At 42.5% G+C, this 15,755-nt stretch overlaps 1 protein-coding gene across 1 annotated transcript in view; it reads left to right on the top strand.

Moving 5' to 3' along the window:
• Positions 1–15,755, top strand: part of si:dkey-11f4.7 (piezo-type mechanosensitive ion channel component 2) — a 648,587-nt gene that overhangs the window by 253,524 nt on the left and 379,308 nt on the right. The window contains 1 exon segment of the mRNA XM_051709767.1: positions 356–599. Within this exon segment, the coding sequence (XP_051565727.1) occupies positions 356–599 (244 nt within the window).

The following is a 15,755-nucleotide window of genomic DNA, read 5'->3' as shown; positions in this document are numbered from 1 at the left end:
TGTGTGCAGCTGTGCTGTGTTCTGTTGTTCTATTGCTGTGGTGGACGGTGGACCTGTCTTTAGATAAACAAAACGAGTTGTCACTTGAATGCCCCATGTGGCGAGCGGGAGGCTGCGTGAACTGCAGCACTTGTGCAGTCTCATAAACACGCAGAGGATAGCAATGGTCAGTCAACAAATTTCACTAAATAATACATTAAAGAAAGAAAGTCATATGGGGTTATAACAACACAGGGGTGAGTAAACAATCACTGAATTTTCATTTTTGGGTGAACTTTATCTATATATCTGTAGACTGTTGTGATTTGAAATGCTTTGTGTGTGTGTGTTTGTGTGTTTGTTTGTGTGTGTCCAGCTCGTATCTGGACATGTTAAAGGTGTTTGTGTTCAGTTATTTCTTTTGGCTGGTGCTGTGTCTGATTTTCATCACTGGCACCACGAGAATCAGCATCTTCTGTCTGGGTTATCTGGTGGCCTGTTTCTACTTCATGCTGTTTGGGGGCACATTACTGCTGCAGCCGGTGCGGTATGTGGTCAGACTGTGGGACTGTCTCATAGCGTACACCTGTGTGGTCATTAGCCTCAAGAACATGCTCTCGGTAAGCACACATTCAAGTAATCTGTCTAGGGCTGCCCTATTGAGTATCTCTCTTTTGTATGATGTCATTGTACAGTATGCACCGCTATAAAAGATCTAACATAAAATCTAAATGAATTTTGATTAGGATATACACAAATCATTTCAAATAATATTTTACTGTTTTCATAAATAGACAGTTTCCATCCAACTATTTTTTGTGAATTTTTAAAATAAAAAAACCTGAACAGAAATGTTTTATGTGCACATAAACTCTTAAAAGTTCATTTTTATTATAATGGAAGTGATCAATAAGGTCACTTTTAGAGCCTGCAAAGAAATAATCTGACTTAACTAGCCAGTTAGACTCCATATCAAATGTAGAATTAGTTGGCAAAAAATACAGTTCACCTACCAGAGATAAAATGTGTGCCGCTACATATTATACAATTGTTAAAACAAATCGTGGTCTATTTTTTGGTAATCTAAACCTTAAAATTCAGGCATCCAGTGAGCATCAAACAACATAGTGCAAATGTTATTTATGACATTTTATGACAATCGTGTTCACGTTACTAATGTTAATCGTGTCAAGTCACGATGAATGAAGTGCTTCCCGCTGTTGTTTTGAAAAAGTTTGTTCATTCAACACTTCCGGTTAGTTGTCAAAGAAGTCACTTCCCAAACCAAATAATATCAGTGGCGTATGAGCATAGCAGCCATTTCAGCCCTCATTATATGAGATACAGTATTACACTCATTCTGTGGCATCTCCAGGCAGCATTTAATAAAATGTTCTCTTATTTACTCACCCTCATTTGTATGACTATCTCCTGCTGAACACAATGAAGGTTTTTAGAAGAATGTTTCAGCCCTGTAGGTCCATACAATGCAAGTGAATGGTGACCAGACGTTTGAATATCCAAAATTCACATAAAGGCAGCATAAAAGTTATCCATATGACTCCAGTGGTTTAATCCATATCTTCTGAAGTGATATGATAGGTGTGGGTGAGAAACAGATACACTTTTAAGTCCTTTTTTAATATAAATCTTCACTTTCACTTCCATGCTCTTCTTCATTTGTTTTTGGCTACTGCATTCTTTATGCATATCATCACCTACTGGTTAGGGCTGGTTAAGGTGGAGATTTATAGATAAAAAAGGACTTAAAAGTGTATGTGATCTGTGTCTCACCCACAGTCCGAAGACAGAGGTCAGAGTCCAATCAAGGACGCATGTATATACAGTATATATATTGTTGGGGGTAACAGTTGGGTCTCCAATATGAATATTGGGATACAAACTCAGACTCAGGTTTGCAATGAGAGGGAGTTTACTGATTGTTCACTGCAGTTCCAATTTACATCACAAGTCAAAAAGGAATCCAGTAGTTCAGTAATACAGAAGAAAAATAAGCCTCATTTCAACATTGACAAGCAATTATAGTCATATGCAAACTGAATTAGAGGTGTCACAGTACAACACTTTCTAAAAATCTGAAATTTACTTCAAACATCTTAACACTTTACAAATATGGTCTGTTTCCACCTTCGTGCAGACAGCCACCCATTAGCCACAGTACCATTCAGTTCCCATCATTGGTTTTACAGAACGTATGTGCAGATGTCAAGGGATAGCGATAAGTTATGATTACTACTACTTTCGCTATCCAGAAGATACCAAGGAAAGTAATTAAAATCCTTGAGTTTTTTTTACTATGGCAGTCACGTGTCATAGGTCACCATAAACAAAATCCAAACACTGAATAATTTAGACATTGTAACAGTTAGATGCTGCCTCCCTAGATGAGAGTCTTTCTTGTAGGGCTTTACTGGTTGTTTAGATCAGTGTTACAATCAGAAATAATTAATAATTATTTCTTTAGTTATTAATTAATATTTAAATTAATTAATTGAATCTAACTCATTAAAACCTCAAATATAAACCTCATATATATTTTTTTAATCCCTTAAATCAACAATTATCAAAGATAATCATTAATGGTTAACATCGATGAAACGTTAATTAAAATTAACACTAGCTAATTGATCATTCAAATTCTACAATCATCAAAGATAATTATCAATTATCAAAAATCAATAGAATAATAATAAGGATTAACATTGACGGGGCACCACCCTGGAATCAGGGACTAATAACCAGATAGTATAACAGTCTCAATATTAGATTGTTTTCTTAGGAAAATCGACATCCGAAGAATATCGATTTTCAGGAAAAAAAACAATGAATGAAGGCTTGAATCCGAGCACTGACATACCGTCAGCATGACACAGGCGTATGCAAAACAAACCAAAACACTTCTCTTTGTAATATAAACAACGTTTATTTATGCAGTAATATCAATTAATACAATGCAGTCAATAAACTTCTGACTTACAACTACAAACTAAACAGTGATATGATTAGATATGGAAATCAAAATAATCCTATAACACATGAGGTTGTGTGTGTGTGTGAGAGCGAGTGTGTGTGTGTGTGTGTGTGTGTGTGTGTGTGGTTAGTACGAGAGAGAGAGAGAGAGAGAGAATAGTGACGGCCCTAAAGCCGATTTCGCGATCGTGGGAGAGAAAGCAGCTGTTAGTTTATCGCTCAGAGACGCGGTGGATGGCTCGTAAAAGTCCCGCGTTCTTTGACTCTTTAATGGATAAACTCAGTTTGCCGGTCTCACCCGTGATGGCGAAAATGCACAACAGTCCAATTTGGTTGGACCACAATACAGCAAAACAAATTCGTGATAATTAATACCGAGTATTAATAATGAGCGGACATGGAGGTCTGTAAACTGTACAAGCAAAAACCTTGAAACACAAGAATAACACACTGTAATATTCTATCTCTGCCCAGATGTAAACCTCTTACTTGAATCGCATGAGGATGCAGAATGTGTGTTCCTCCATCCTTTAACTCCGACCCGGTTCCTTGAGGCTCGGGTGATGACGGGAGGCCGTTTCCTCGCTCTGTCGGCGGGCGTACGGCTGACTGTTTCTCAGCGGGCTGGCAGAGAAATCAGAAATGTCGAATTGATTGAAGATGGAAGAGAAATCTTTAATCTCTTCACTTCTGCAGGCAAATGGATGAAGATGCGGATTGCTCAGCGGTCTCCTTCGGATCCGTTAGAGTGTTTGGTTGAACACAGAGTAATCTCAACTCGTCCAGCGAGATGGAGATTGTATGGCCACAGTTTCAAGTCGGACATTACTTCCTTGTGCCACGAGGTTGACCTGACTAGAAGTTCTATGCCCAGATGTGCCTCAGTCTCTGTCCAGACGATAAAGCCTCTGTGAACTCTAATGAACTGTATGGACTGTGCAACCATTTTTCTTTCCTATCAGGAATACATGGATGGTGTAACCCACAGGTTACTGTGAACCGACAAGAACTGTTCGGCCCTTCAGTTGCTCTAAAGATGCTGGACAACAACCAACTCTTCAGACCAAAGGGGGGAATGTTGGGCCTCATGTATTCAGATAGAAGACAAAGGCAGGCCTAACACAGTCATAAAAACCTAACTCAGGCCCCCACATACCAGGTCATAAATTATACTGATAAAAATCACGCCAAAATCAAACAAAGGGAGTCCAAAACAGACTACAAATCCCATGAAGCCTTGCTCACTAAAGGATCGAACTCTCAACTCCTATTGGATGAGGCACACAACAAAATGCCCTCAAACCATGACATCATCAGGAGTAGAAATACCTCTGAAATGCTTCCGGGATTTGCTTCCAGCAACTTTGTTCGCCCTGTATAGACGTAGCTCATCGCTGCTCTCAGGTGCAACCTCGTGGCACAAGGAAGTAACGTCCGACTTGAAACTATGGCCATACAATCTCCATCTCGCTGGACGAGTTGAGATTACTCTGTGTTCAACCGAACACTCTAATGGATCCGAAGGAGACCGCCGAGCAATCCGCATCTTCATCCGTTTGCCTGCAGAAGTGAAGAGAGAAAAGATTTCTCTTCCATCTTCAATCAAGTCGACATTTCTGAGTTCTCCGCCAGCCCGCCGAGAATCAGCAGCCGTGCCCACCAACAGAGCGAGGAAACAGCCTCCCGTCATCACCCGAGCCTCAAGGAACCGGGTCGGAGCATAAGGACGGATGAACACACATTCTGCATCCTCATGCGATTCAAGTAAGAGGTTTACATCTGGGCAGAGATAGAATATTATAGTGTGTTATTCTTGTGTTTCAAGGTTTTCGCTTGTACAGTTTACGGACCGCCATGTTCACTCATTATTAATACTCAGGGTATTAATTATCACGAATTTGTTTTGCTGTATTGTGGTCCAACCAAATTGGACTGTTGTGCAATTTCGCCATCACGGGTGAGACCGGTAAACTGAGTTTATCCATTAAAGAGTCAAAGAATGCGGGACTGTTTTACGAGCTGTCCACCGCGTCTCTGAGCGATAAACTAACAGCTGCTTTCTCTCCCACGATCGCAAAATCGGCTTTAGGGCCGTCACTTTATTCTCTCTCTCTCTCTCTCACGTACTAACCACACACACACACACACACACACACACACACACACACACACACACACACACTCGCTCTCTCACACACACACACACCCGCAAGTGTTATAGGATTATTTTGATTTCCATATCTAATCATATCACTGTTTAGTTTGTAGTTGTAAGTCAGAAGTTTATTGACTGCATTGCATTAATTATTAATTTATATTACTGCATAAATAAACTTTGTTTATATTACAAAGAGAAGTGTTTTGGTTTGTTTTGCATACGCCTGTGTCATGCTGACGGGATGTCAGTGCTCGGATTCAAGCCTTCATTCATTGTTTTTTTTCCCGAAAATCGATATTCTTCGGATGTCGATTTTCCTAAGAAAACAATCTAATATTGAGACTGTTATACTATCTGGTTATTAGTCCCTGATTCCAGGGTGGTGCCCCGTCAATGTTAATCCTTATTAATATTCTGTTGATTTTTGATAATTGATAATTATCTTTGATGATTGTTGAATTTGAATGATCAATAAGCTAGTGTTCATTTTAATTAACGTTTCATCGATGTTAACCATTAAAGATTATCTTTGATAATTGTTGATTTAAAGGATTAAAAAAGCTAACATTGATTCTCATCAATGTTCTATTGATTTTAATAATTAATAATTATCTTTGATAATTATTAATTATTGCTAATAACTAAACCCGCTCCTAAACGTAGCGCACTACATTTACTGGAGCCCCATCGGAGGTTTTAATGAGTTAGATTCAATTAATTAATTTAAATATTAATTAATAACTAAAGAAATAATTATTAATTATTTCTGATAGTAACACTGATCTAAACAACCAGTAAAGCCCTACATTCTCATTATTTCTGGTGGAATTCAGGGCCTCTAACCATCTGTGAAAAATTAGGACAGAACAGAAGAAAAACAAAGCACCCACAAAAGGCCAAATGCAGAATAGTCACCTAATATGATAATAAAATCACAAAGAAACTAAAATCTCTCTCTCATTCAATTAATAATGAGTGAATTAAAATAGAATCAAATGCTTATAGAATAGTTGATTAATTTTGTAATAATTATGACAGATACGTGTATTTGGTTGATTAATATAATACAAATAAATGGAGATGATAAAAGATGAGATATAACTTGTAAAAATAAAAGGATATTAGAAAATCCACCCCTTAGTATGAAGAACTCCAGACAGCTGAGCATAAAGCTTAAGAATAAAGTTGGGGGCCTGGGTAGCTCAGCGAGTAAAGACGCTAACTACCACCCCTGGAGTCGCGAGTTCGAATCCAGGGTGTGCTGAGTGACTCCAGCCAGGTCTCCTAAGTGACCAAATTGGCCCAGTTGCTAGGGAGGGTAGAGTCACATGGGGTAATCTCCTCATGGTCGCTATAATGTGGTTCGCTCTTGGTGGGGCGCGTGGTGAGTTGTGCGTGGATGCCACGGAGAATAGCGTGAAGCCTCCATATGCGCTATGTCTCCGTGGTAATGTGCTCAACAAGCCACGTGATAAGATGCACGGGTTGATGGTCTCAGACGCAGAGGCAACTGAGATTTGTCCTCTGCCACCTGGATTGAGGCGAGTCACTACACCACCACAAGAACTTGGAGAAAAGGGGAGAAAAAAAAGAATAAAGGTAGAAATAAAGAGCCCTTCTAAGAATAGAAGAAACAAACTAATTTTAGCAATGGAACCAGGTAATAACAGAATTCAGGTACATACAAAACATGGGCAGCAACCACAAACCATTACAAAATCCAAACTAAAGAAAATACACATTATGAAAATAGAAAAAAAAAATAAAATCTTACATTGATTGAGCATGAAACCAAGTGTGATGAGAAGGAGGGCGTGGTTGGGCCGTGAGGGTGCACAGCTGGTACTGAATCAGCTGATCAGCGGGAGAGTGAGATAAAGGGGAGCTGGAGGCGATGGTTCGAGAGAGAGAGAGAGAGAGAGAGAGAGAGAGAGAGAGAGAGAGAGAGAGACAGACACGCGGCTGCGCTGCATGTGTGTCTGTGTTTTTTATGTTATATGTTGTTTTACGTTTATGTTTTACTTTATGTTGACTCTTCAGCCAGTTCCTCCTCCTTGCCCATCCTTTAACTGTTACACCAAGGTTTCCCAATCAGGACTCTGAGATAGTTACAAACAATAGGTAAGTCATGCTTTCTTTGCCAAACACATCTCTCTTCTTCTACCACTCACTTGGTTATATACCAAATAATAGGGTGCTTTGACTCCCCCTAATGGTGGGTGGTAGAATTACATTTGGAGTAACCTAGTAACAGGTTGTGACTGTTACAATATATATTAGAGATGCACAATATATCAGCCGTTATATTATTGGACGATAACCAGAAAAGCAAAATATTATTATTGTGCTGATAATTTGTAATGGTTTATTAGCTTGCGACTGAAATTCTCTGACTGCCTGTGGATTCTTTCCTTCAGGCAGAGACTTGGGCAGCTGCAAGCGACAGTGCACACATGCATTTTCCATACTTTCTGTGTTTCTGTGTGAGTGAGAGCAGGTGACAGGCAAGCTCATGTGAGGATTATATCGACATCTCTGCACCTTGTTACTTTGTTCTGGGGCTGGTTTTAGTCATCTGCTGTAAGTAACAACATGCCATTTACCATATTCTTTTTATTTAATGAGGCAATAAACAAAAACGTGACAAAAACATGCATGTATATTACAACCCCAATTCCGAAAAAGTTGGGAAAGTATGGAAAATGCTAATAAAAGCAAAAAGGAGTTATTTGTAAATTATATTCACCCTTTGCTATATTGAAAGCACTACAACTAAACATTATATGATGTTTTACCTAGTGAATTTCATTGTTTTTTTAATGTACAGTTATTTCGACTCAGATGATTGCAACACACTCCAAGAAAAGTTGGGACAGTCGAGTGTTTACCACTGTGAAACATCACCATTTTTTTCTTATAACACCTATTAAGCATTTAGGCACTGAAGACACAAGTTTAAGTTGAAAAAGTGGGATTTTCCCCCATTCATCCATTATGCAGGCCTTCAGCTGTACAAATGTACGGAGTCATCGTTGCCGTATTGTGTGCTTCATAATGCACCACACATTCTCAATTGGAGATGGTCAGGACTGCAGGCAGGCCAATCTAGCACCCGCAGTCTCTGCTTATTCGGCTAATGCCGGGATGTCCCTGGAAAAGACTGAGAAAAGATTTCCTTTTCCAATTTGGCCTGGAGAACACGACGGCTGTGTTTTTCAAAAACTATTTGAAATGTGGACTCATTGGACCAAAAACACATTTCCACTGTTTTACTTTCCATCTAAGATCAGACCAAGCGAGGAGAAGTTATGCAGCACTTCTTGACAGTGTATATGTAGGGCTTCTGTTTTGCATAGTAGTCTTAACTTGCTAAAATCTGTGGATGCAGCAGTAAATGGTGTTGAATAACAAAAGCTTTCTAAAGTACTCCCAAGCCCATGTTCATGATATGCATTACAGATAGTAATGTCTGAGGGATCAGAGATCACACGGATTCAGAAGTGGTTTTCGTCTTGTCCTTTGCACACTGAGATTTGTGTGAATCTTTTAACTATATTGTGCACTGTAGAGGGTGAAATGCCCAAACTCCTTCCAATTTGTCTTTGGGGAAAATTGTTCTCAAAGTGCTGGATTATTGGGGGAGTCGCGTGGCGCCATGCGAGGGTCGGACATGTGAATGGTGAGCTCTGCGCATTTTGCTAGTTTTATTACTATTTATGTCATACTATTTGTGAGAGTCAATACATCCTGATTCTTAACTGTTCTATGAAGACAATATGTCAAAGAATTCAAAATCCTCGGGCTCTGGAGACATTAAAAGACATTTATGTGCTCAAGCTGATACCCCAGACAGGGCCGCAGACCAGGGACTCAGGTTGGACGGTGCGGCGGGAGAGATTCAACGTCAGCTGTCCAGCATGTCTGTAATGCTGGTGAAGGTCGTGGCGGACTTGGAGGATCTTGCTGTAATACGTCGATCGATCACTTCCATGGAGACGAAATTCTCTGAGATGGTTACAAGAATCGGGGACGTCGAGAAACAGATTGATTATCTGGAGTTATCGGAGAGGGAATTAGCTGCTAACCCACTAGCAACCAAGGCAGATTTGCAGTGTGTCTGGGAAAGTCATAAGACCTTGAGAATCGTAATCGGCGAAAGAACGTCCGAATTGTTGGAATTCCTGAGAACGAAGAAGGCCGAGATATGGTGAAATTCCTAGGCGAGATCTTCCCAAGTCTGCCCGACATAACAGGCCATAAGCTGGAAATCGCACAAGCTCACAGAGTCTTGGCTTTGAGATCCGCTGAGGGAGACATCAATTCTGGCCAAATTTCTGAGATCATCTGATAAAGATCTTGTGTTACACAAGGCGAGGAGTAAAGGAGAGCTTTCTTGGAAGAACAACAGCATTTTCCTGTTCCCAGACTTTGCGAATTTGTCAAGAGAGAAACATGATCGATTCAGGGAATGCAAGAATCTCTTACATCAACGGAAGGTCGCTTTTGCTCTGGTGTTTCAGGCCAAACTGAGAAAAGATGCTAAGGATGGACATAGAGATTTTACATGCCCACAACAAGCACTGTCCTTCATAATGAGTGAGTAAGCCATTTGGTGATTTTTCATGTTGCTGCTTAGTGAACCGACTCATTGAACATACACTCGACTGCCCGAGGAAGCTGAGCGCCTTTTTCGTTTCTTTTTGTGCTGGTTCCGTCTAGCGGCTGGAGTTTGTTTTGTGTAATATCATTTCCTCGGGACAGCTTGTGGATAAATCTGCATGTTTTTGGTGCTTATGCTTCCTGTGGTTTTGTGGAATATCTCTTGCAAGACATTGGAATGAATGGGTCTTTTGTTGCACTCATGTATCGGCCAAATGGGCTGGCTTACTGAACATTTATTTAACTGCCTGAAGAATTGAACAGGCCCTTTATTTTATTTTATTTATTTATTTTATTTTGTGCTGGTTCTGCTAGGATGAATCTACACATTTTTTGTGTTTATCCAGTTTATTGGCTGGAGTTTGTTTCATAGAAAATTTTTCCTGTGTAATTCTGTCTCACAAAATTTGCATAGGAGCACCAGACTTGAGCAATCCGATGGCAAATTTGTCGCAGGGACTCTCATAAGCGTACATGGACTGTTTCAGTTTAGAGGGATGGATGCCAGTTTGCGCTGTCGTGTGTATGTTTTTCTTTTTTCTGTTTTTTTTTTTTTTTTTTTTGTTCTGGGGGAAGTTCGGGGGTTGTTTGTTGCACTAATGGGGAATGTGGTCTTTATAATTTTATTTTTGACACACAGTCTATTTTTTCTAATATGTCAAAATGTCAGATGTTAATATGAGTGGATTGTCTCTCTCCACATGGAATATGAATGGGTTGGGGCACCCCATAAAAAAAGAAAGGTAATTTTTTTTTCTTAAATGTAAGAAATATGATATAGTGTTTCTTCAAGAAACGCATCTTTCCCTGCAGGAAGCTGAAAAATTTGGGAAGATAAGGGGTGGACATGTTTTCTTTAGTGCTTGCTCAAGTCATTAAAGTTTTAGCAGTAATTCAGGGGCAAAGGTTGATTTTTGCTAATATCTGATTACTCTGATGGCGCCGGTGAGGTCGACTGCCATCTTGATTGCTCTGACCACAGTTTGCTGCTTTTGCTTTTTTTTTGCTTTTTTTCTCTTGCACTTTAAGTTATTTTAAACTTTCTTAATTCTCACCATGGTTACTATCAACTACGACAGACATACTCTTATCTCTATTGGTCTACAACTTCCCCATCTTTTTTTAACACCGGACCCATGCTGGCCAAGCGAGATTCTAAGGAAGAACAAAGGACGCGACCCGAAACGGCGGCCCAGACGGAAACGAGCCGCCATCAGGAACAGACTGAGGACTCAAACTTACCGTGCTCCTCTGCCTAGTATTCTGCTAGCCAACATTCAGTCACTGGAGAAAAAGCTGGATGACCTCAGGGCCAGGGTTAAGTTCCAAAGGGACCTTATAGACTGCAACCTCCTCTGCTTCACTGAGACATGGCTGAACCCAGTGATTCCGGACCACGCCATCCAGCCATCCGTGTTCTTTTCGGTTTTTCACATGGACAGAACAATGGAGTCAGGGAAGTCAAGGGGAGGTGGTGTATGTCTGATGGTTAACAACAGCTGGTGAGCATTGTTCCTCTCACAGGTTCCTGCACACCCAACCTGGAGCTTCTGACCATCAAATGTTGCCCTTTCTACTTTCCTCGAGAATTCACCTCGATCATAGTAAGTGCTGTTTATATACCACCTCAGGCGAGCACGGACACTGCCTTATGTGAACTAGATGAGGTTCTCGTTGTTCATCAAACTCATCACCGGGACGCTGCGCTCATTGTGATGGGGGAATTTAACAGCGACAATTTAAACTTCCACCAACACATTACCTGTCCTACTAGAGGCAACTGGATTAGATCATTGTTACACCCCATTTAAAGAAGGCTACAAAGCACAGTCTCTACCACTGTTTGGGAAATCGGACCATGATGCCATCTTCCTCATACCCAAATACAAACAAAGGCTGAAACAAGAAGCTCCGGTTCAGAGGGAGTTCGCGCTTTGGACGGACCAATCAGTGGCCACTCTGCAAGATGCTCTAGATGACATATATTGGGACATGTTCCGGCGCAGCTCTGATGACATCAACGTGTTTATGGAAGCAGTCGTGGGACTGATTGGGAAACTGGTAGATGATACAGTCTGCAAAACCACTATCAGGATGTTTCCCAACCAGAAGCTGTGGGTAGATAAATCCATCCGCGACGCTCTGTCATCCCGCACCGCTGCCTATAAAGTGGGGCTCACCACCGGGAACATGAACAATTACAAAATTGCGTCTTACAACACACGCAGAGTGATGAGAGAGGCAAAGCGGCGCTATAGGAAGAAATTGGAGTCACAGTTTCAACAAGGTGGCTCTAGAAGCCTGTGGCAGGAACTGATAACGATAACGGACTATAAAACACCATCCCGCAAAATCTCGAACGCTGATGCTTCTCTCGAAGATGAGCTGAACATTTTTATGCTCACTTCGAGGCTGCAGTTTACTGCACTAACGGTGCTGACAGCAGCAATAGTGATAACGGCTGCTTGTATGCGGAGAGCATTAACGCTGGAAACGCGTTCACCATCACAGAATGCGACGTGAGAAAGGCTTTCCGGAGAGTGAACATCAGGAAGGCAGCAGGACCAGATGGAATATCAGTAATTCCAACCTGCTTTAAACAGTCCGTCATTTTTCCTGTCCCGAAGAAACCCCAACCTTCCTGCCTTAATGACTATCGTCCTGTAGCACTGACCTCAATTTTGATTAAGTGCTTTGAAAGACTGGTCAGAGACTTCATCACCTCCTCACTACCTGACACCCTGGATCCCTTACAGTTCACTTACCGTCCAAATCGCTCAATGGACAATGCCATCACACATCTCCTCCACACAGCCCTTGATCATCTGGACAAGAGGAAGGGAAATTATGTTAAAATGCTGTTTGTTGATTACAGTTCAGCTTTTAATACTATAATTCCCTCTAAACTCACCACCAAGTTGGAGGACCTAGGTATTTAGCCCATCTCTGTGTCAGTGGATCTCCAACTTCCTGACTGACAGGCCACAAGCAGTAAGGGTGGGCAGACATGTCTCACATCCCCTCCTCCCCCAACCCTCAGCACTGGAGCCCCCAAGGGTTGTGTTCTAAGCCCCCTGCTGTACTCATTGTACACTTATGACTGTGTGGCCACTTCCAACTCCACCACCATTGTCAAGTTTGCTGACGACACTGTTGTGGTGGGCCTGATCTCTGATAACAGTGAGAGGGCCTATCTGCAGGAGATCAAAGGCCTGGAGGACTGGTGCCAGGAGAACAACCTCCTTTTCAGCAAGACAAAGAAGCTGATAATGGACTTCAGCACAAAGCAGGCAAGGAACTACCACTCCAGTATGATCAACGGGGCCACAGTGGAGAGAGTGGACAGTTTCCGTTATCTTGGCATACACATCTGACGGGATCTGTCATGGACCTGCCACATTAACACCATGGTGAAGAAGGCCCGTCAGCGTCTTTACCACCTCACGCGCTTAAAGGACTTTAAACTGCCTTCTATGGTGCTAAAGAACTTTTACACCTGTACCATTGAGAGTATCCTGACAGGACACATCACAGCCTGGTTTGGAAACTGTACAAAACAAAATAGACTGGCTCTACAAAGAGTGGTGCGATCAGCTGTGCACATCACCCACATCAAACTCCCTGACCTGCAGTCCATCTACAACAAACAATGCTGGAGCAAAGCCAGGAAGATCATGAAAGACCTCAGCCATCCTAATAATGGACTCTTCTCTTTGTTGCGGTCAGGGAAACGCTTCCGCTCCCTGATGGCCAAAACAGAGAGAATGAGAAAGAGCTTCTTTCCACAGGCCATCCGTGTCCTGAACCAAGGACAACACCAGGACTAGGTTCACTATTCAACACCACACACTTGAAGCAATATACACTCTACATTATCATATTATTATATATGATTATTATACATCTACAACATCACCTCTAAAACATTAGCCTGTTGCAGGTCAACATACTGCACAACTGCACTTTACCTTGCACATGTACATATTGCCAGTCAACTGTTGCTGCTACCACCTCTACATCAGTCATTATGCACTATTTCATATTCATATGCATACTTTGTACATACAGTATATTTCTTCTTTCTCCTATTTTATTGTGTTTTTTTGTGTGTGTTTTTTACTTCTATTTCTACTCCTTATCTATCTATATATCTATCTATCTATCTATATATATATATATAGATAGATAGATAGATAGATAGATAGATATATAGATAGATAAGGAGTAGAAATAGAAGTAAAAAACACACAAAAAAACACAATAAAATAGGAGAAAGAAGAAATATACTGTATGTATATATATATAATTTTATTGTAAACTGTAAAACTGTGGGGAGAAAAGTTGTACCAAGAATTTCACTACATGTCGTACTGTGTATGGTTATGTATGTGACCAAATAAACTTGAAACTTGATATTTATGCACTTAACGCTGATGATCAGGGCTTTTTTATAGATCTTGAAGGGATGTTGCAAGCTGCTGGCACCCCTCATGATATAATATTGGGGGGAGCCTTTAATCTATTGATGGACTCATATATGGGTTCAGGAATACTTTTATTGGATGGATTGAGTTACTTTATAGACACCTGGTAGCGGTGGTACAGACAAATGGATTAATTTCAGATTATTTTACTCTGGACAGGGGCATCCGGCAGGGTTGCCCTCTTTCCCCATTATTGTTCTGTCTTGCCCTGGAACCATTAGCAGCTGCGATAAGAAAGGAAGATGATTTTCCAGGGGTGGTGGTGGGAGGTTTTGCTCATAAACTTTTGCTTTATGCAGATGATTGTAGAGCCGAGGAGGGCGGGGCCGGGTTGGAATGAGACACACCCGGTCCCCAATCAGCCTGATGGGGCGCGCGAGGGATAAAGGCGGCCGGGGACGACAGTTCGAGAGAGAGAGAATTACAGACAGCTGTGCTGTGTTTTTAGTTCGGTGTTTTTGGTTGGGGTTTTTAGTTAATAAATTATTATTTAAGTTGTCAAGCCGGTTCTCGTCTCCTCCTTTCCTCTAAACCCCCTTACACTGGTGCCGAAACCCAGGAAGGAGGAGGGATTCCCGTCGCAGAGTCCTCGACACTGCCGTCCACCCAGGGGAGCGCCGCTGCCGTCCGACGGGGGACGGAGTAGCCCGACTACCTGGACGCGGGGAACGGCCGCCGTCCGCGAGGCGAGTGGGGACGGGACTCCCCGACCGCCTGGAGTGAGGGAGCCGCTGCCGGGGGCGGAGGAGTGCCCTGCCGTCCCCCGGGAACGCGGAGGGGTCGAGAGAAGACCGCCGTCCGCGGGGGGAGGAGGGAAGTGACTCCCCGACCGCCTGGAGTGGTAGGGCCGCTGCCAGGGGCGGAGGAGAGTCCCCACGGGACGCCGGGAACGCGGAGGGGCGTTCTGTCCGCTGGGGGTCGGAGGTCTGACTCCGGTCCGCCCGGGGAGGAGCGGCTGCAGTCCGCCTGAGAGGGTGGAGTAGTGATCGAGGACCACGCGACGGCGCATCAGAGAACCGGTGAGTTTTTTTTCTCTCTCTCCTCTCTCTGCCGCTCCGTGTTGGCCTTTCCCTCGCCATTTTGTGTTTTTTTTTTTTTTTCCCTCCTGTCTCCTCCCAGGTCGAGGAAGGCGGGGAGGACCCGCCGGCAGTCGGGGCATAAGGCACGCCCCCCCCACCTGGAGAGGAAGGGTGAGGGGGGATGTACGTCATGCCGGGGGCTCCCCGGCCTGAGGCAATGCCGGGAGGAGTGTAGAGCCGAGGAGGGCGGGGCCGGGTTGGAATGAGACACACCCGGTCCCCAATCAGCCTGATGGGGCGCGCGAGGGATAAAGGCGGCTGGGGATGACAGTTCGAGAGAGAGAGAATTACAGACAGCTGTGCTGTGTTTTTAGTTGTGTGTTTTTGGTTGGGTTTTTGTTTAATAAATTGTTATTTAAGTTGTCAAGCCGGTTCTCGCCTCCTCCTTTCCTCTAAACCCCCTTA

Source organism: Myxocyprinus asiaticus, chromosome 11, assembly GCF_019703515.2.
Source record: "Myxocyprinus asiaticus isolate MX2 ecotype Aquarium Trade chromosome 11, UBuf_Myxa_2, whole genome shotgun sequence".
Taxonomy (NCBI): Eukaryota; Metazoa; Chordata; class Actinopteri; order Cypriniformes; family Catostomidae; genus Myxocyprinus; species Myxocyprinus asiaticus.
The sequence above is the reverse complement of the archived record's forward strand: the minus strand, read 5'-3'. Positions and strand labels throughout refer to the sequence as shown.